At 42.6% G+C, this 20,012-nt stretch overlaps 8 protein-coding genes across 8 annotated transcripts; 5 read left to right on the top strand and 3 right to left on the bottom strand.

Annotated features, from left to right (window-relative positions):
• Positions 1–2,060: 2,060 nt before the first annotated feature.
• BX661DRAFT_184977 (uncharacterized protein) lies at positions 2,061–3,146 on the top strand. The gene has a single exon (XM_051536641.1). The coding sequence runs from the start codon at positions 2,151–2,153 to the stop codon at positions 2,985–2,987; it is 837 nt and encodes a 278-aa protein (XP_051390319.1). The 5' UTR covers positions 2,061–2,150; the 3' UTR covers positions 2,988–3,146.
• A 47-nt stretch (positions 3,147–3,193) lies between these two features.
• On the top strand, positions 3,194–4,287 carry BX661DRAFT_41546 (uncharacterized protein). The gene has a single exon (XM_051539152.1). The coding sequence runs from the start codon at positions 3,576–3,578 to the stop codon at positions 4,173–4,175; it is 600 nt and encodes a 199-aa protein (XP_051390318.1). The 5' UTR covers positions 3,194–3,575; the 3' UTR covers positions 4,176–4,287.
• A 30-nt stretch (positions 4,288–4,317) lies between these two features.
• Positions 4,318–5,070, top strand: BX661DRAFT_184974 (uncharacterized protein). Its single transcript, XM_051536640.1, has one exon. The coding sequence runs from the start codon at positions 4,520–4,522 to the stop codon at positions 4,928–4,930; it is 411 nt and encodes a 136-aa protein (XP_051390317.1). The 5' UTR covers positions 4,318–4,519; the 3' UTR covers positions 4,931–5,070.
• On the bottom strand, positions 5,071–6,500 carry BX661DRAFT_184973 (uncharacterized protein). Its single transcript, XM_051536639.1, has 2 exons — positions 6,118–6,500; positions 5,071–6,023 (listed from the first exon to the last, which is right to left on the bottom strand). Exons 1-2 carry the CDS (start codon positions 6,188–6,190, stop codon positions 5,101–5,103), a joined length of 996 nt encoding a protein of 331 aa, XP_051390316.1. The 5' UTR covers positions 6,191–6,500; the 3' UTR covers positions 5,071–5,100.
• Positions 6,501–7,858: 1,358 nt separating this feature from the next.
• Positions 7,859–10,040, top strand: BX661DRAFT_184970 (Poly(A) polymerase central domain-containing protein). Its single transcript, XM_051536638.1, has one exon. The coding sequence runs from the start codon at positions 7,999–8,001 to the stop codon at positions 9,952–9,954; it is 1,956 nt and encodes a 651-aa protein (XP_051390315.1). The 5' UTR covers positions 7,859–7,998; the 3' UTR covers positions 9,955–10,040.
• A 5,113-nt stretch (positions 10,041–15,153) lies between these two features.
• BX661DRAFT_184969 (ammonium transporter AmtB-like domain-containing protein) lies at positions 15,154–16,961 on the bottom strand. Its single transcript, XM_051536637.1, has one exon. It carries the CDS (start codon positions 16,700–16,702, stop codon positions 15,254–15,256), a length of 1,449 nt encoding a protein of 482 aa, XP_051390314.1. The 5' UTR covers positions 16,703–16,961; the 3' UTR covers positions 15,154–15,253.
• BX661DRAFT_184968 (uncharacterized protein) lies at positions 16,962–17,424 on the top strand. The gene has a single exon (XM_051536636.1). It carries the CDS (start codon positions 17,006–17,008, stop codon positions 17,414–17,416), a length of 411 nt encoding a protein of 136 aa, XP_051390313.1. The 5' UTR covers positions 16,962–17,005; the 3' UTR covers positions 17,417–17,424.
• Positions 17,425–17,848: 424 nt separating this feature from the next.
• On the bottom strand, positions 17,849–19,778 carry BX661DRAFT_184966 (uncharacterized protein). Its single transcript, XM_051536635.1, has one exon. The coding sequence runs from the start codon at positions 19,707–19,709 to the stop codon at positions 18,135–18,137; it is 1,575 nt and encodes a 524-aa protein (XP_051390312.1). The 5' UTR covers positions 19,710–19,778; the 3' UTR covers positions 17,849–18,134.
• Positions 19,779–20,012: the final 234 nt, after the last annotated feature.

The following is a 20,012-nucleotide window of genomic DNA, read 5'->3' as shown; positions in this document are numbered from 1 at the left end:
CCAGCGGTCTGGTTCTTGGTCTTATTTTTTTGTGTGAATGTGTGGGTGGATAGTCCACAAATTAAAGATAAAAACTTGAGAGTGGCAAGGCCAGAAGCCAGGCTCTGATCTGCGAGTGAGAGAGCGACAAATAACATTGATACAAAATACAAAGAGCTTGACCAGCAATGTGGTTCTTTTTTCTTCATTTTTACAGTTTGATGACAATGACAGGAAAAAAAAGATCATTAAGAGCCAGAAAAGAGGAAAAAGACAAAGACAAAGCTCTCTTTCTTTTCATCTTTTCACATCGTCTATTCATAAGAAATTCTTTGTAAAAAAATCCTGTTTTTATTTTCCATCCTTTTTATTCTTTGCTTGTTGCACTGCACTCTATCACAGTTCTTCGCCACATAAATTGGCGCCATTTTCTTTCTGTTTCTTCCTGTGCTTGTTTGTACAAAAAGACTTGGCTATTTACACTACTTCAAAGTCCCACCCTTTACTTATAAAACATCTTTTTAAAATTCTCTCTTTCACCACATTTTTATTGTATTTTTTAAGCACTCACTCACCCACTCACTCTCTATTTTGAAGACAGTTTCTTGGTGCTTATTGCCCATCCTCTTTTTAAAATCAACTATAAGAGTAGCGTGTTTGTTCCTCGTCATCGCCATCGTCATCATCATTCTTGAACTCTTATTTTTGTTTATTTATTTATTTTGTACTTATTCTAACTTATTATTTTAACTTATTTTCTATCCCAGCCCTTGTTTTTTATCTTTGTAAACCCAAGTAAACGGAGGAACACTTACTTTTTTCTGCACCATACTCGAACGCCTTACACACGTACTCGGCAGAAATAAAAAAACGCCATCCAATATTTCGTACCGGTAACACACACGAAAAAGCACAAATTAAGCAATTATTCTTTTTCTTCTTATTTTGTCTTACTGCTAAATCATCAAAAAGCAAAACATAGTACCTACTTGATTGCAAGTGCAAGCTTCAGCTTTACCTCGTTTTTTTAGCGTTTCACTACAGAAACAACAACAATAGCAACCAACCAACCAACCAACCAACAAGTTTTCGGGGGGGTTTTCTCTTCTCCGCACATTCTTTTTGCCTTTTATTTTATTTTATACCTTTATTTTGTCGTAGAAAGACACGAGGTTTATAATTAGCACTTATAATTTTCTCTTTTTACCACCCCCGCACGCACACGCACACCCACGCACGCACACAGACACACACACTGGCAGCGTAACTTTTTATATTCGTTTAGTGTATATTCCATTCTTTGTCATCATATATTTTTACAAACGCCCGAACCACGGACGATCATTGCCTTTTATCAAGCACATTATATTTTCATTATATCCTTGCGTGCGCCATCTTTTTTTTGCTCTTATTTTTCTGCAAGGTTTATGCACATCGCATGCAAAAAAAACAATTGCTTTTTTATTTTACATATTACAATCGTCGCTTTTGCCACAGCAGCAGATCCTTTCTTTGCACGTCCTTCTCCCCTTGCTCCCCCTCCCTTTTTTCATCTCATTTAAAATTCTGTGTTAGGCTTGCATTCCTCTTTGCTCACCTCCAACTCTATTTTGATCCTCTTTTCATTCTTGAGTGAACTCTAAAAAAAACTTGCGTACCTGACATTACGCGTTTAAAGCCAAAAATAAAAGAGCAGACTTTTTTTTAAAACAGAACACTTGAGGCTCAGGATTTTTATTTTTTACTTTTATTTTTCTGGCTGTTTGGGATTCGTCGATATTAATTCAGCCCATTATCGCAAGAACTCAAGAGTTCTCAGTCCCCATCCACCCTCTTTTTTCCATTCCGATTGTTCAAAAGGCGCAAGAAAAAAAAGAAAAAAAAAAACTTTTTTTCTTCTATACTAGTTCAGTTTCTTCTCCGCCATATTTAATTTATTTATTATTCATATTTTTCTCTACTCCTTTTTTTCATCCTCGTCTTCTCCCTATTCTCCCCTTTTTTTATATTTATTATTCGTTATTATGCATACTACATTGCAGCGACCCAGCAGCCTCCACAGCTACCAGGCACAGTACCAGCAGCAACAGCAACAGCAACAGCAACAGCAACAGCAACAGCAACAGCAGTCAGTGAGTCGCCCTGGAGGCAACACAGGCAAGGTGCAGCATATGGCGCTCGAAGAGTCTGACAATATTGACGATATCCTGTGCAACCTCTGGCCGACGAGCAAGAGAGAGTCGTACGGAATGAGTGCAAACCCATTTTTGATTCTGCCATCGTACCCCGCACAATACCAGCAGCATCAGCATCAGCATCAGCAACCCAATGGGCAGTACACCCCGCCCGAGGACCCATGCGGGCTCATGGTGTCAACCTACGCGCAGGCGGCGCCCTTGCACCACGCGTGGGGAGAGCACCCCGGAATTTACGCTTTGGGCACGCCATCGCTGGCGCAGAAAGTCTCTAGCGGATTATCCGAGTCGCGTTCAATTTCAGCATCCATCCAGATAGGCGATCCCGAGTGGCGCATCGACTCGCCGCAGCAATCGGTGTCGCCCAAGCAGCAGGTTCTGGTGGCGGGACACGGCAAGCTACTCATGGGCTCTCCGGTCAGTCCGCCCCCAGCCCTGGTGTTCTGGCCACCGCCACCGACCGGTGCGCTGCAGGACAGTAAACCGGCAGCCATATCTCTAGGCTTGGGCCATATACGTGGGCAAACTAACCGCAGCTCTACTCTGGGGCTGAGAACAGGGAGCAACGGTGGTGGCGGTGGGCAGAGACCGAGTGCTGCGCGCTTGGTTACTCCTGAGGAGCGCGTGGCAAGGCTGCATACGGTCAGTGGGCTGGCTGCTCGTGCAGTGGCGCGTCGCTGTTTATCCGGACAAATGGTTGATACTGATGCACTGTTGCGTCACCAAAATGCCGCTTCATTTGGTCTACCACTGCCGTCGCCGCAGGGCAGGAAACCCACTTTTGCTGACGTTACTCGTGGCTCTCACGATTAAAAAATAATTTATTGGGTCCTTTTGTTTTTTCTATTTGTTTTCTCTCTCCTGTTCCCTTGCATTTTGATGCACCCATTTAATAAAGGGGGTGTTGGTTTAAAAACCATTATTAGTATTATTATTATTATTATTATTATTATTTTTCCACAATTGAAAAATGTAAGCGCACGCTGTCATTGATTCATTTATTTTGCAAAGAGAAAATGTGGTTTTTTTAGTATTTCAATTTATTTGCAAAAAATAAAGTACTAAAATTTCTATAAAAATGCTGGGCCGCCGCTCAACCCACTGCTCACCCTGCTGTCAAAGCAAGCAGCGCCCTTAAAATAACGCAAGAAGCAGACCTGGAAGGCTGCTGACGCCAGGACAGCTGCTGACATCGAGAAAGGGGTCAAAAAAACGAAAGCGGAAGCGGAAGAAGCGGGACAGTCGGCTCCCTTACATCAACGATCTGATGTGTGACGACATCCTCAGCTGGATTGGCCATGCTGTGTTTATTGACCCCCGGCAGGCGCGAGCTGATGCTGTGTGACACGGCTTCAAAGTGTTCCTAATCGACAAGCCCTTGACATACAAGTTTTGCATGGCATGCCATTTCGAGATGTAGAAACATCACCGGGTTGCTCAATTCGCGCAAAAATCGGCAAGGCCAATTACAAGGCCAATCCCAAGAGCACAGATGGCGGCACCGCAACTGATGCGCCACAGCCTGTTGGTTACCTGTCAGCCAACAATCATTGGAACTTATGGCACCAAGTGTGGATGATGGTCAAAGGGCAAGAGATACACAGCGTAAGATCCGGCAGCAGGAGAAACACGACATGCTGGACAGACCAGCAGTGGGGACAGCAACTTCCAGTCTCGGGATGTGGGCCAACCGAGCTCGTCAACAAAATCATCGAGAAAAGATCCCTTGCCACAGCCTGCTGTGGTGCACCAACGAGACATGCCTGCAGACCTGGAATGCCGATCGATGATGTTATATGCCAATTGACTGCAACAGCAACGAGGAAAAGCCGAGAGGTGTCATGGCCAAGCAGTACATCAGCGAATTGGAGAATGCTGGCGCGTACTACGCTGCAGCGACGCCTTCTGAGTCCAGCCGAGATCCTATCCAACAAAAGAAGAGATGAGTGCAGAATCAAAAACTTATACTCTAGCGACAGCTATTTCTGCAACACAGCCTGAACACAATTATCCATTCAAGCTCAAGCTCTTCGCTGATATTAATCCCCAGGCAGCCAATTAAAAAGGTTTACTTTCGAAAACCCCATGCATAAAAATAAATGAGAGCGATGACTTTTGTGGAAAGCTTTACATCACAACTACAACTGCCTGATATTTTATTTCATTGCATTTTTTTACTTCCACTCACCTTTTTCTGCACTTTTATTTTTATCCTTTGCCATCCCAATTTTCAAAATTCATCTCGAATTCAGCCCCCCCCCTCGCTTTCTTGAATTCATCGCTTGTTCTCTGATAACCACAATCACCAACACCTGACCTGTATTATATTGTTTATTTTGTTTGAAATGGACCCGCTCGGCGCGCTGCAGCCCTATGTCGCCCAAGCCTCAACCTACGCCTTCCCGCTACTCGTGACCAGCGTCCTCTTATACTATGCGGCCACCACCGCAGGAGGTGCCTGGAGACAGCGCCAGAGGGCCAAGAAGCAAGTGACAGAGGAGCAGAAGCGGCGGGAATTGTATGTTAAAAGGGCACAGCAGGCAACGCAGCAGGACAACCAATCGGACAAGACAGAGAAGAAATTGGAGGATGACGGTAATCATGGGCGCTCCTCTGGGTTGCGCCCAAGATTGCCGGCGAGTACCGCTTCCTCTGGTGGTTTTGGAAGCAGGGTGGTGACTATGGATGACTTGCGTTCACGGGTTACAGGTCCCAGCAGGGCTTGCTCTATTGGCGGTGGCGGCTGCTGCGGATAAAAAACAATATGCGCTATTTCTTTCTTTTCTCCATTTTTAATAAATGGCATGAATGCGAGGATATAAATGCCAGTCAAAACACGCCATTAAAAGCGATTTTAAACACCATTTTCAAACATATAAAAATGATATTAGCAAATAATTATATATATAAAAAGTGTTTGATCATGTTATTTGACTAGCTTGGAGTGCATGAATTGTTGAATAACCTTTTCAACATGTTTCCTTTGCACCAAAACCTTTGTTTCCATTCTTTCATTCCCGCGCACTCTCAAATAATACTCAGCCAACTGCCTGTTATGTAACAACTTTGGCGTAAACTTTAGCGTCGACTGGCACATCTGCGACCAGACCTGAGACTCTGCTGAAAAATATCTCCTGAGCACCGAACAGCTCTGTGACAATGCCAGAATCTCATGAAACTGCAAGTATGAGAATATACCGAGCAATATAGGGACCGGCAATGTTAATAGAGTGAAGATTGGTGCAATGTCAAATTGTTCCATGGAGGTATTCATCGGGGACATGGGCGGGGTCAATAGCTGTTGGGAGATAGTGTGTTTTTCTGCCATGTACATTTTGCTCTCAGTATCAGCAAACCGGACAGGTGACAGTCCCATGGCCTCAGATCTTGGACTCAAAATATCAATATTGGGCAAGTCCGTTGGATCGCACATTGACCAAGCCATAGTAGTATTTGTGATGGTGGCTGTAGTGGCCGTGGTGGCCGTGTTGGTGCGTGACAAGTGAAAATTCATTCGCGATCTCTGTTTTTTTATCTTGCGACACTTATCCATAGACAGTATTCCGCGGGAATCTATATGCGGCAAGAGGCGTTGGAGGAGATTACAGCTGCCCAGGGAGCCCTCTATGCGCTCCAGCTGTTCCGCTAGAAGCGTGTAGCAGGAGCGGTGGACGGAGAGACAGCTGTTTTGGTTGTGGGCGGTCGGGTTAAATTCTGTGTAAATAGGGCAGGAGTAGCCTAGGCATGTCATGGCGTTGAGCTCATGGTCGTAGTGCCATGTCAGTCCTGGGTGCGATATACCTTTCCATCCGAGTATTCTCGCGTTGGTCAAATGGCGGCGGTCACGACCTAAAATGAATAGCCATAGTCATAAGCGTTTTAGTAATGTCTAGCATGAAAAAGTATAGACATTTTTAAACAGCTTAGATCTAACTTGACTTACATGTCAATTCTGATAGTCTGTCGGTTGTCCTTGGCACATAGCACGGTGCTACACACGTAAAAAATGGCAGCATTATCAGTATACTTATTTTTTAGAAGATAATTAGTCATGATGTCATCAATAATACTGCCGTATTACAATTTATATTATTATCCTTATAATTGGCAGACGAACAAACAAGCCCATTGTAACGAGCGTTACTACTATTTAGCTTACCTGCACAAATAAAACAGTATTCTAATTGATAATCAGAAAAATAAATAAACGGATAAACGGTAATGGATGGGGAAGGAACAATATATTACAATTGGTTAGTAATAATTTTTTATTAATATTGCCTATATATGTGTGGGTTTTAAATTCACTTTTTGGATTGTTTCTGGCTGCAACAATAGATATGAATAATTTGACTTACTACTTGTGGAACCAAAAGTTTGAAATTCAACCATTGTGTTTTCGTATATCCCCGACTCCCCTGATTTTATAAACAATAGTTTGTTTGTTTGTTGTCGCGGTGGCTCCTTAAAAATGGTTAAGGTTGTACTCGCCAAGATATGTGTAGGACGGTATGTGCGTGCGTGAAATATAAAGGGTAAATTGTATGGGGTTAGAAATACAAGAAAATATAAGGAATTAAAAAAGTAACAATCAAACAGTTAGCCAGACAAGAGATGAAAGATATTAAAAGTTTATAATACCAATTCAAAAATAAAAATCAATATACAACCGAGTAGTCGGTGTATATAAATGATGCTGGGATGCGCAAATGGTAGGAGTGATAATGCAAGCGTGATATTGCGTGTCTTGTGCCCTCTACTGATATATGCATTCAACTAATAGTAAAAATTTTGAAGAAAAAAACAGCAAGGTGAAAAAGACACCTGAACAGTGCAGAAAAATAAAGTAAAGCAAAATAAATTTTACAAAAAAAAAGAGTAAATGCAAATTGGTTTCAGGTGCTCACTGCATGTGACAGTACAAAACACAGCGCACACAACTTAAATATATGTCTATTCAACTTTGACCATTTTCCCGTCAAGCCATGCATTCCAATAATCATTGTTAAAAATGAAAAGAAAAAACAAGGCGTGGGGATCAGACAAGTCAACTTTCATCAATGTTTTGCACCATACAAACCTATTAAACATTTGCTTTCACATGTTTGTAAAGACAATACGCAATGGTAAAATAAAGAGGTGGAGGAGGAAAGGGGGGATGTGGGGGAGACATTTTGGCGTTGAAACATACATCATGCAAAACCGCATGGCACGGGATATACTCCTTGCATATAATTGTACTAATCCTGAGATGTTCTTACTCAGCTCTGCTTGTTTTTTTCAACGCGCGAGTGAAGCACAAGCAAGGGAATGTGTCAAAAAAACATTATAATCACTTAACCAAAACTTCAAATTATAAGCTTGTTACACGCCGATCAAAAAAAACTACGCGTTCAAAAAAACAAAAAACAAAGCAATTTTTACATAAGCAGAAAACAAGTTGTTTTTTGGGCGGTACATATTGATGAACGTTGGCTTTGTTCATATTGAAGAATGGTTTTCACACATTAGGTGTGGCAGCGAAAAGCGCCATCTTGCATCAAGCATGAACGGCGTATGACTCGGCTCAGTATTATTAGGTGTGATGAGCTGAGTTGAGCCGCCATCATTCTTACAAACCAAATCGAATACCACACAAAAAATAGAGTAAAAACAAAATCGACCTTTGGCTTTTATTTTCGTTTCGTTTTACTCTTTTTTTACATTTCGATTTATTCCTCTTTTTATAACTATTTACCTTATATAAATTATCCTGTACGTGCCGTATTACCATATATTTTTCTTTCATTCGCAAACAAATCAGGAAGCTGGACAATTTAAACACATGAGCGAATCAAAACACCTGGGTGTGACGCCTCCAATCAGTGTAAACAAGTCGAGCAAGGAGGAAGAAGCGTTAACAGTTGAGCTCTTAGAAACCCTCAAGCGCGAGGGCCAGTTTGACAGTGATGCAGAGAGCAAGAACCGCGAAGTCGTCCTGGGAAAAATAAACAACCTTGTGAAGGAATTTGTATACCTGGCATCACTCAAGCATAAGCTCTCTGAGAATATCGCGCGCTCGTGCGGCGGCAAAATTTTTGCGTTCGGATCTTTTCGACTGGGCGTGCACGGCGCTGGAGCCGATATTGATATTTTGTGCGTAGCGCCATCGCATGTGACACGCGATGATTTCTTTCACATAATGGTGGATCTGCTGAATAGCCGCAGTGAGGTTACCGAGATGACCCCGGTGCCGGAAACACACGTTCCGGTCATCAAAATGCAGTTTGGCGGTGTAGACATTGATTTGACTTTTGCCTCGCTGCAGCAACCGACAATTCCTGAGGATCAGGACCTGCTGAACATCAACGTTCTGCGCGGCCTCGACGAGAAGGCCATTCGAAGTGTCAACGGCTCCAGGGTGACCGACGAGATCCTGAGGCTAGTGCCCGATGTTGTCAGCTTCCGACTGGCGCTGCGCTGCATCAAGCTATGGGCGAAGCGTCGGGCAATCTACTCCAACTCTATGGGCTTCCTGGGTGGTGTCGCCTGGGCCATGCTTGTTGCGCGCATCTGCCAGTTGTACCCCAACGCCTGTGCGGCAACCATTGTGTCGCGCTTTTTCTATGTGTTCCTTGCTTGGAGATGGCCCTTGCCCATATTTCTTAAGCACGTTGAGAACGCCAACATGCACCTGCGCGTGTGGAACCCCAAGCTTTACCCAGCGGAGAAGCTGCACAAGATGCCCATCATCACGCCGGCGTACCCATCCATGTGCGCTACTCACAATGTGTCTACGTCGACGAAGCGGATCATCGGGTCCGAGTTTAAGCGCGGCTACGAGATCTCCCAGCGCATCATGAAGGGACAGGCCGAGTGGACCGCCCTGTTTGCAAAGCATGATTTCTTCCGCCAATACAAGTTCTACTTGCAGCTGAATGTCACATCGACCAAAGAAGAAGCGCACCACCGCTTGCGCGGCTTCATTGAGTCCCGCGTGCGCCAATACTTGGTTAGGCTTGAGGAGGTGAATCTGATTGAGCTGGTGCACCCTTTCACTAAGGGATATGACCATGAATTTGTTTGCGCCTCCGACCAGGAGCTGCAAAGAATCCGTGACGGCAATATCCCCAACCAGTCATCAACACCGGTGGCACCTGGGACACCAGCAGCCGACGAGCAGAAAACAAGCGCAGACGATTGCGGCGACAATGGTGGATCCGGTCCTCCTGCGGATGCTGCCGACAATGAAGGTAAGCCCCAGGACGAAAAGAAGATATTTACGTCAAGCTTTTACCTGGGGTTGCTCCTGAAGGAGAAGGACCAGTTCACTAGCGGCGCGCGGCGCATGGACCTGTCCTGGCACACACAGGAGTTCATCAAGCTGGTCAAGGGCAACGAAGTTTGGGTTGATGACCTCATGTCCATATCTGTTCGATTCCTGCGTCAGGCCCAGCTCCCCGACGAGGTCTTTGAGGGCCAGCCACGCGCGCGCCTGCATGATCCTAACAAAAAGAAATCGAAAAACAAAGAGAAGCGCTCGATTGATAATGCAAACGATAGCAAGCTGGCGAAGAAGGCCAAGGTGGCCAATGCGCATGTGCCATCCACCAGCGGGGTTGTCGTGGAGACGCCCGTGAATCGAAATGATAAATCCGAGAGTGCAAGTGATGGCGGTTCTAGTAATGCGGGTGGCACGGGGGCTGTTGTTGCAGCGGATCCTAGGGCCGAGTCTGTTACAATTGCTGCGCCAGTTCCCATGTCTAACAAATCTGGTGCTATCAAGCTTAAGCTGCTATAAGGGCTTCACTTTATTATTTATATATACCTTTTTAAGAATAATAGTCGACAGTTTACATAGACTAATACAAAATAACTAACTGAAACCAAAACACTAATACAATAACAGGTCTCATGGCATGTGATGGTGCCTATTGTATTATTTAGCGCTGGGGACTGCCTCGGATCGTATTAAGAATCTTTGAAATCATTTCTCCGAAAATGTGTAGTCTCCAAAGTTTTTCTGTGTCATTTTATTTTTGAGTGCGTCTTGGCAATGAGCCAATTTATCGATACACACGAGAGCATACACGTGTTTAGTTATATTATTGGCACCGCATTCTATCTGTGGAGGGCATGTCACATTATGAGTCATCTCCACTGAGTCAATTTTTATTTTTCCATATTTATCTTTTCAAGTTTCCTTAGAACATTTTTAGAATATTTAGGTTTATATTCCAAATAATGTTGGCACTTCTTTACTCTGTCATACCCTATGGTATAAATCTTAATATCTTCTTTTGTATCCTTCTGTTTTTCGTAAAAATGCTTTCAAATCATTGATAGTTGGCGAGCCGCGCCAAACAATAATAGTTTCTTTTAAAGCATACCCAAACAAATCATTTTCTGTTTCGAATATTTTGGACATGGTCTGAGCAAATAAAAGTGGCAACAACTACTTGTAATAAAATGGAGCTTAAGGCCTGGTTAAAGCAAAAAAGTTTAGAATAGTTGTTTAAATGTAAAAAGGTTGCAATTATGGATGCAAAAATAAGAATGAATGCGAGGAGCGGATGCCTATTTATATAATTTGGTAAAAAAATGTATTCACTAAATACAATAGACGGCGCCATGTACCGAGCTAGTTTGATAGATATATTAATAAAGAGTATTCGCTACATACCTTTTGCTTTTATTTCTAATTTTCAGTTGACTGCCATTAAAGGCATGACTTAACGATTGTCATAACGTGTATGTTTGTTTTTAAACGTGCGAGCACAAGCCTGTCATTTTGCGGATAAATTTAAAATTTTAAAAACCAAAATAAAGCCTCGGAGCGACTTTTTTGGCGCCCCGGCTATGGGGTTGACTTGAAGGCTTCAGCAAGGCTAAAGTGCCAATTATTAATTTATTGCAAATCTGTTCCAAGCGTGGATACCGAGCTTTTCATATTTGACGTCTTTACCTGTAATGTTTCTAGTTGTTGCACCATGGTCTGCGCGGCTAATTATTTTTTGTTGAATGAATTCAAGCCTATTTGTTTTATAAAACAAATAGGCTCAAAGTCGTCAAGTGGTGTTGAAATGACAGTCGGAAATCCGCAATCCGCAACCCGCGTCGCTTGCACTTGGCATGCTTTTAAGTTGACTAGCCCTAAGGAACAAATAAAAGGCTGGTATTATAATAAGCTACTTTATATTTTTTCTTTTTCTTTTCCTTATAACATCCTATAAAGCTTGTTTTAAAGGCTTTTGTGCATAACTATTGTCCGCAAGCTCAGCCACGCTTCTTTTTTTATGTACCCCGCTTTGTGCGTTAAATAATTAGAAGTGGATCAACGCATGGTTAAAGTATTTAAGATGAGTCACGGACAAAATTCAAGAACCTTTGCTAGAGTTATTAACCTGTGGCTGCCACGTATTAGCCTATTCCGTGCTTAGAGTGAAATATGCCCTATTCGTATTGATTATGACGCAATAAATTAAACAATACAGACACATTTTACGCTGTCGCAAATTTACTGTACGCGCTCAAGTTACACTCAGTGTGGAGATAATAAAAAGTCATTTTAATATTGTTGCCAATTTACTAAAAAACAGAATTAATTACGTTAAATTATGTGAATAAATAAAAGTTTTGTTTAGATAAATTGTTCCCTCTTAAAATTATTTTGGGATAATAAAAATATTGGTTTTCAAAGTAATTAAATCTTGAATAAAATTATAGCTCTTTGCTTAATATTTTAGCACCAATACTAATAAACTACCTTCTTTATTGATAAATTCTTGGATGCTTAATTTTTGTACATCTTTTATACAAAATAATCCTAAATATGGTCCTTATTTTGCATTATTAATTTTAAGAACCTTGCATTTACCATTTTTGTAAGAGGTATTCCAAAATTCACATTTATCATATACACAATATTCAATCAAGGATTCGACCTCATTACATTTGGGTTAAAAATACCTTTGTTATTTAGATATTTCAATATATGATCAACTGTTATTCCATGGTCTATATTTAACCTGTAACTATTTAATTCAGCTCCACTGATTTTGTTTATTAATGATACTATTGGGTTGCCCATTGCGGATAATTCAATAATAGCGACCTGCTGCAAAATAAATAAATAAGTTATAGTGGATAAATAAGCAATTAGTTAGTGTAAAACAGGAGACAAGAAAAAAGCAAAAAAAACAAGAACAATTTCCTTGTTTGCAATTGGGAGACGACTAGGTTTTTTAACAATAAAAATATAAATGAATTCCTCTGCCAAGTTTTGTAATTTTTATTAGACAAAAAACAGGTTTATTTTATTTTTGGCTCATTATTTTAAAATCTGGCAAGCCAATCTTGTACAAATGCATTATACAATGCTGGTCAAAAACGTAAAGTAAAGAAGTAAAGCTGCAAATATATGCATGAGTGCGCAATTGTCAAATTTTATTTTAATATAAAACTCTATAAATAATTTTTGCCTTTATTTGGGCCAATTCAAAAAATTGTTGTTATTTTCTTTTTGAATTTGTTTATTCCAATTGCTTAAAAAACTGTATAAGCGCTTGTTTGTCAGTCACAGTAAATATTTCTTGCATTTGACGAGACTTTAAGTAAATCAACACCACAGACCAGATAAATTATTGTTTATTTTTATAAAAGCTGAATCTAGTAGTTGTAAGGTTTAAAATAAATACAACTGAACTTTGTGGTTTTTGTTGTATGACTGAGCAACAGAAGCATTCGTCTTGCATTGCAAATCATGCATGCAGGCGTATTTTAAAATAGTCATCAACACCATTTGGATAAACCAAGTGCTTGAACAGCGACTTTTATCTATTCCCAACAAAAATTAGCTATTAGATCATTTAAACCACGGCTCAGATGTGCCACCTTTTTTTGAAGGAGCGCAAAATAAAGTACGATCGGCCGATTGACTAATTTCACGGGCTACTGTTGGCACGCCAATAAGGTGGTATAGATGAGGGAGGGGCCAAACATGACCCAACTAACAAAACATCAGCGGGCCAGCCATTAGCTATCCCCATTTTGGTGGAAGCGACTAAATATGTCCCCGCTTAGACCCTAGCTTATCTCGCTGCTCTGGCTGACGGCACACGGCACAGTGCCCACGGTGCAGCAACTTTTCCGTTCTGCTAAAGGCTAAGAAAACAAATGAAAGCTATACAAAATTAAGACAAATATTTTAAAATGTTACTTCTAGGCATGCGAGCAAGTTTGGCAGTTCCGACTACTGATATTTTACTTTCTGCAGATCATGCAAGCAAACCAAACATACCCCAATTTTCAAGTCGACACGCTCAAGGCTGTACTTAAATGCTGATTCTATACATACTCTGGCGATTTGGGAGATCTACAATGCATCTACACCAAGCTAACATTGAACAAAACCAGCCTCATTTCGTATAACATATTTCTTTTCTGAAAAAATTTTAGTAGCAAAGTTGCATAATTTGCAATAAATTAAATATTATATTGTTTATAAGAATTAAATAAACTAAGGCCTTAAAGGCATATAAACTTAATAAATTCTATCTCTATAGCGCTTTATAAACAAAAATACAATCATAGATATTTTTATTGCTATCTGTGCCATCCATACTACCCACACCTCCCATGATATTCACACTTACATTGCTAAATGTGCTACCTATGCTATCCATTGTATTTCTTTTCTTATTACCGGTCTTGTTATTCCTGAAGCTCTTGTCATTTTGCACATTGTCAACTTTAAATTTTATATGTATGCTGTGCAAAAACTACCAAAAAGCGAATATTTTTATACTACTGTATTGTTTTATATAAATTGCTAGACACTAGACATGCTTGAGCCATCAAAACTTTACATTTGTCCTTTATATCTTTATTTTCACAAATACTGCAACATTTCGCATTATATAAATTACAATTTTGCCTTGTAGCACTGCATGTTTTAAATACGTAACCTTATACTATAAAAATGTGGGTCTAAATTAATATATTCAAGTATCAAAATTTACTTAAGGGACTGAAAAAGGGGGCAGCGCTGTGTGGGCAGTGCTGTAAACATAATGGTGTTCCTTGATGTCAGCCAGCAATAACATAAATGTGTATAGCGGCCATGAGGACGATCTTAGTTCTTGAAAAGGAAAGGTAGTGGCTTGGAATGTGTGTTGGGCACCACAAACCTTTTCCTTTTAAATAATCCAACATCTTTCCAACGGTACTGTTTGTTTTGCAAGTAAATTACTCTTCATTTTAAATAATTCAAATAATTTTATTGTTGATAATGTTACCTCTATTTTCAACCTGGTGTATAAAAATATATGTATATGTGGAATAAGCCTAGCAAATTAAAAAGGGATGTAAATGTTTACAGAAAGTCGGTTGAGTAGAGTGAGATGAAATAAAGTGAAATGATGGTTTGAACTTATAAAACGAAATGGAACACTGGCCCTTTTTATATTATTTGAATGCCAGTTATTTTATATAATAATTATAGTTTAATGAGTTGGACAGTCGAGCTTGAACGCTTATTTGCTAGTGAATGGGGGCTAGTTGTTTTCTGTCTACCTTTTCGTTTTCCTCGGCAAGCCGTCTGTACATTAGAGCGTGAATTTCAGGCTGATATAAATGTGGGTGCGCAAAAGCCTTGCAACCCACCCCCTGAATGTCTGCTTGTCAATTTAAAAAACTCGGTGTTCGGACATGGAATGGCTTTGAATGCTTCGGTTAAAAGAGCTATCAAAAGTACGATTTTCATTTAGATATCTGATTTTCGACTTAATAAAATGGACTGTTTTCCACTGCCATGTCATTTTTGAACTTGGCATGACTGCAGTCAACGACACGCCCATTATCAATACCAAGGGTTAGTACGAATTGTCTATCCTTCACTACAACTTTGAAAATGGCAATATTTTGGAAAGCTGGCCAGCCAGCCAATTGTTGAAAAGCTTGGTACTGGCGCCTTTTGATACACAGAAATGAAAATTGGGGGTGGCGGGTATTTGGACAGATAAATTAAACAAATAGTAATTAACAGAAAATAGATAATGTAATATCGACAGAGTACAAGTGCATGATGCAAGCTAAAAAACTCAAACCCTTGTAGCAATATCCTTTTCGCAGGATTCGGCGCCGGCAACGGATGTCTTTCCGGAGCTGGACAGTTCGGGGTACGAAAGGGGAGTTTCGCGGGTATTACCCTGCTCCAAGCCTGCGAGGGACACGTCGTCTTTACCAACGCGGTTGGCTCCAATGTTGGCAAAAGTATAGCCGTGCTCGCCCATCTCGGTGAAATCAGTGCCTGAGATCTCGCCGTCCTCATGGATGCGCAGGTGCAGGCCGGGAATCTTGTTGAAGATAAGCAGGATTATGATAGATACGACAAAGGCCCATCCGGCACCGGCGCAGCTGGAGGCCAACTGGAAACCGAGCTGCTTCCAGTGGTGGTCAATCCAACCGCCGTTAATAGTGGAACCGTTCAGAGCGGCAATAGTCTTACTGGCGAAAATACCGGTCAGCAAGTTTCCAACAAGACCGCCGACACCGTGGACAGCAAAAACATCGAGAGCGTCATCAAAGCCAAATTTCTCCTTAAAGTCCACAGCAAAGTGGCAAACAATGCCGCCGACAGCGCCAAAGACCAGGGCAGCCCAGGGAGCGACAAACCCTGAAGCCGGAGTTATGGTCACGAGACCAGCAATGGCGCCCGAGCAGAAGTGAAAGCTCGAAAACTTCTTTCCGTTGCGGAAGTAGGCGATAAAGGACCAGGACAGGCCACCCATGCATGCGGCAATGTGAGTGACAGCAGAGGCCATGCCAGCACGGCCGTTAGATGCTACAGCAGAGCCGCCGTTGAAGCCAAACCAGCCGAACCACAGCAGCGAGGTGCCGAGGATAATGTTGAGGTAGTTATGGGGCTCAAACTTTTCGTGACCAAAGCCCTGGCGTTTGCCGAGAACAAGCGAAAAGGCCAGAGCGCCGAACCCAGAGGCAATGTGCACAGGTGTTCCTCCAGCATAGTCCAGTGCTCCCATGACGTTCATCCACCCCTTGGGTGCCCAAGACCAGTAAGCAATGGGGTCGTACACAATGGTTGTCCAGACAAAGCAGAACAGGATGGCCGGGAAAATGCGGATGCGCTCGGCGGCGCCACCCAAAGCCAGGGCCGGCGTGAGGGCAGCAAACATGCACTGGAAGATAGCGTAAACGTTTCCAGGGATAGTCGGCGCGTTCGCGTGCGGCTTGTCGCCGACGTTGAGCAGAAGACCGTAGGAGAGGTTGCCGATAAAGGGGCTGTTGGAGGTGTCTGACAGCGCCAGCGAGTAACCCCAGATCATCCACTGGACGCTGACGACGGCCATGGCCACCATGCACAGGAAAACCAAGCTGACTGCATTCTTGCTGCGGGCCATGCCGCTGTAAAAGTATCCGATTCCAGGTGACATGATGAAAACCAAAACGGCTGACACAAGGATCCAGGCGGTGTCGCCGCTGTCGATGTGCGACGTGTCATTGTCCAATCTTGGAACAAGGTCAGACATTTTAATGTTATTTAAAGCAAAATATTGGTACAGGATATATGGCGATATGAGCAGTGAAGATAAGAATATAAATATAAATATAAGAAGCGCACTAGCGAGGAATTATAGCAGAGATAGAATATAAAATTACAACACAATAATGTCTTGCGGCAAGCAATATTACGCGTACACAAAAATATAGGAAAATGAATAATATAGAATTTAGAAAACGGCGATAGCGCGGATTCAACTAAACAACAATCGGTTAACTTTTACACGTTCTTCGTTTGTTTGAAAAATGCCAGGCGAGCGAGTCCCTTTTATATGTGCCGCGCGTTTTGGAGCTTTGTGCTTCGCCCCCACCCAATATTTGCAATGGCTGCCCCATGCGACGCATTATTCGCTCAGGACACCCCCCCCTACCCCCGGAATGACCAACTATATTACGCACAATTTTATCGGGGGTTCTTGTTGCCTTATTCGCTCGCTTGCGTGGTCGCTCGCTGTCTCCGCACAAGAACATACCCTCGGGGGGAAAAGGCAGCTACAAATAGCACTCGGGTGCAACAGGCAAAAGCGGAGGAAAATTATTGTGGATGCGTCCATGATAACTGGCAAGAGGGCAATAAAAGAAAAGCACCATTTGCGGGACTGCTCTGTTTCCCCATTGTGTGGCTACTTTCCAAAATTAGCCAATCACAGAAAAGTTATCAATGTACTGATGATGGCTGCTGATACGAAACAAGAAAAGTGTTTTCTTTCGGAAACCGTTGGACAGGGCGTTATCGATCTCATCAACTATACGCCTGTGATTAAATCAGCGCAAATTGAGTGCAAAAGTCATTGGCTGCGATGGGGGCGCTGATAAGATCAGCATGCAGGTAAAATAGATATCAAATCCCTTAGGCACGATCTACGTGACCAAAGAAGCTTCCATTTCGGAGGAAACGCGCATCGCATATTCTCATTTGAAGCTCACGCGCCTTGCATTGCATTATTCTTTTCTGGAAGGTACGATTTTCTGGTGACCGCGTGCTGATAGTTCCTTTTCCTGTAATATCGATAAAGTGAGCAGGGGAACCAGGATGGTCGAATTATGTATCAAATACCATCTGTATCGATGCCGTCTACTTACTGGCTTGCTTTTGAATAAACTGGGCGCATTCACGGAAACGCAAAAAGATGCACGATCAACATGCAACATATAGTATACCATTTCACTTTCATTTTCAACTTCATTGCACCGGAATCCAACAGCGCGACTTTGCGTTATACACTTGCTTTCTCTATTTGGCCTATTCACCCAATTTATTAGCGACAATTATAATGACATAAGGCCTTAAGATTTTCGACTTGCATTCTGCAAATAAAAAACTTCCGGGATCCCCCTCTCTCTGTCGTTATCTCGCTCAATACCCTACAGGATGCATCAAAAAAACATATTCGTCACAAATCATGCGCGGTCAAATGTTTTGTGCGATGAATAAGTAAATGTGAATGCGTAAATGAGTGTGTGCTGATACGGTTTGCGATTAAAAGAATGGCAAGCATACAACACTATACACGCGAGCTCTTTTTGCGAGTAAACACGAAATGCAAGAAATTTCGTCGGAAAATGCCGCCAATGGCATTTGATTCCGACAGCAATAACAATACAGCTATTGAACTCACCGTACTTGGCTCGTGCCGCCTTCTTGGATCTCTGCCGGCTAGCATGGGCCTCTTTAAGCTTGGACTCCTGCTCCTGCGCCTGGAGCGCCAGGAACATGATATTGTGCTTCTGCTTCTTCTTCTTGTCCACCTCGCTGCTGTCAATGACAGTCTGTGTCTGCCGCCGCTTTTGCTCAGCAGAGCGCTTAACAGAAAACTCGGCTGCCGCCCTGGTATCCGAGTACCCAGAATCCTGGAGTTGCGCTGACTGAGACACATGCTTGACCGGCATATTGAACATGGCGTGCATCTCTCCGCGCCGCAGCCCCTTGCGCCCAATCATCTGCCCTACATCGTGCTCAGCAATACTGGAATCAGAAATCGATGGATCGCCATTATTTCCAGGCTCCAATCCGTGCACACCATGTTCGTGATTATCCGAGGGCGCAATACTCCTCGTATCGATGTAGGTCTTGCTGGCCGCATCGTAAAAATAGTATAGCCCGCTGTCATAGTCGTAGTAGTACCCGCTAGTTGGATCGTAGTAAAGCTCGGGTGCGGTGTGTGCGGCCTGGTTGGCCTGGTTGGCGTTGTTGGAAGGCAATCCCTCGTTGATATCGTTATCTGTCTTGAAATTACTGACTTCTGTCGGGCTGTCAGCATCGATAGTGAAAAACGGCCCACTGAATGACTCATCCTCTACCAGGTTCTGAGGCTGCTTCCGAGAAGTGTCGCCGGTGCCTTCATGTCCAGCCTCAACCGCCGCGCCGCTGCTTATCGGTGCCTTAAACGACCGTGCTGCAATTGCCGTTGTTTTGCCTTTGCGGCGATTGGATAGCGAGTGTGGAATGAGAGCCTGTGGTTTTTGCTGCGTGAATTCGGGTTTTGGTGTGACACCGACTGCATGCGCTGAAAGTGGCATGTTGGATACCGCCTGGCTTGACAATGCGGGGCCCTTGCTCGAATTTTTTGGCGCTGGCAGCAAGCTCGATAGCTCAGAAAACAAGCTCCCCGATGACCACTTGGCAGAGTCAGCTGGAGTATCAGTTTCTTGGTCAAAGCTTGCGTTCTCTTTTGTCTCTGTGCTGGTTGCTGGTAGTTTTGACTGTGGGAGGTCGACCATTATTCGAATTGTCTTTTTCTCAGAACTGAATTTGGGCGGCGGCAGAATGCTGCTGAGCATCATACCAAGACCTCTTTGAGGCGGCTTTTGGCTTGCGGGTTTCTGCTCCACGTGGGATATGTCTGTTGCTGTGGCAGAATCGCTGTTGCCGCTATTTTTTTGCCCCTGCTGTCTGGACTTGTTTTCGAGCTCGCACTCAGACTCTGATTCAGACGATGATGAGCCATACCCGGCTAATAATGACAGACTCATCATACAATAGACAATTTATAGTGTGAATGGATTAGTATTAATGTAAACAGAATATGCTAATCTTTGCAAGTGCTAATACAATATTGTAATTAACTATTGAAGTTTTTTAATTGATTTTATTGAAGTACATTTGCCCACTCATTCTTTAATTTCACTAGCTTATGCACTACCACGTGCCTCTTAAAGAATGTGGTGCTGTCACATCATTTTCTTCAGCTTCGTTTTTTTGTTTTGCAGCGTGTTTTGTCATCGCAAATTTACTTGCACAAAGGAACACATTTGCAACCACCGTGCAATTCCTTTTTT

Source organism: Kickxella alabastrina, assembly GCF_025024165.1.
Source record: "Kickxella alabastrina strain RSA 675 chromosome Unknown BX661scaffold_17, whole genome shotgun sequence".
Classification (NCBI taxonomy): domain Eukaryota; kingdom Fungi; phylum Kickxellomycota; class Kickxellomycetes; order Kickxellales; family Kickxellaceae; genus Kickxella; species Kickxella alabastrina.
This window is presented reverse-complemented; position numbering and strand designations above follow the sequence as displayed.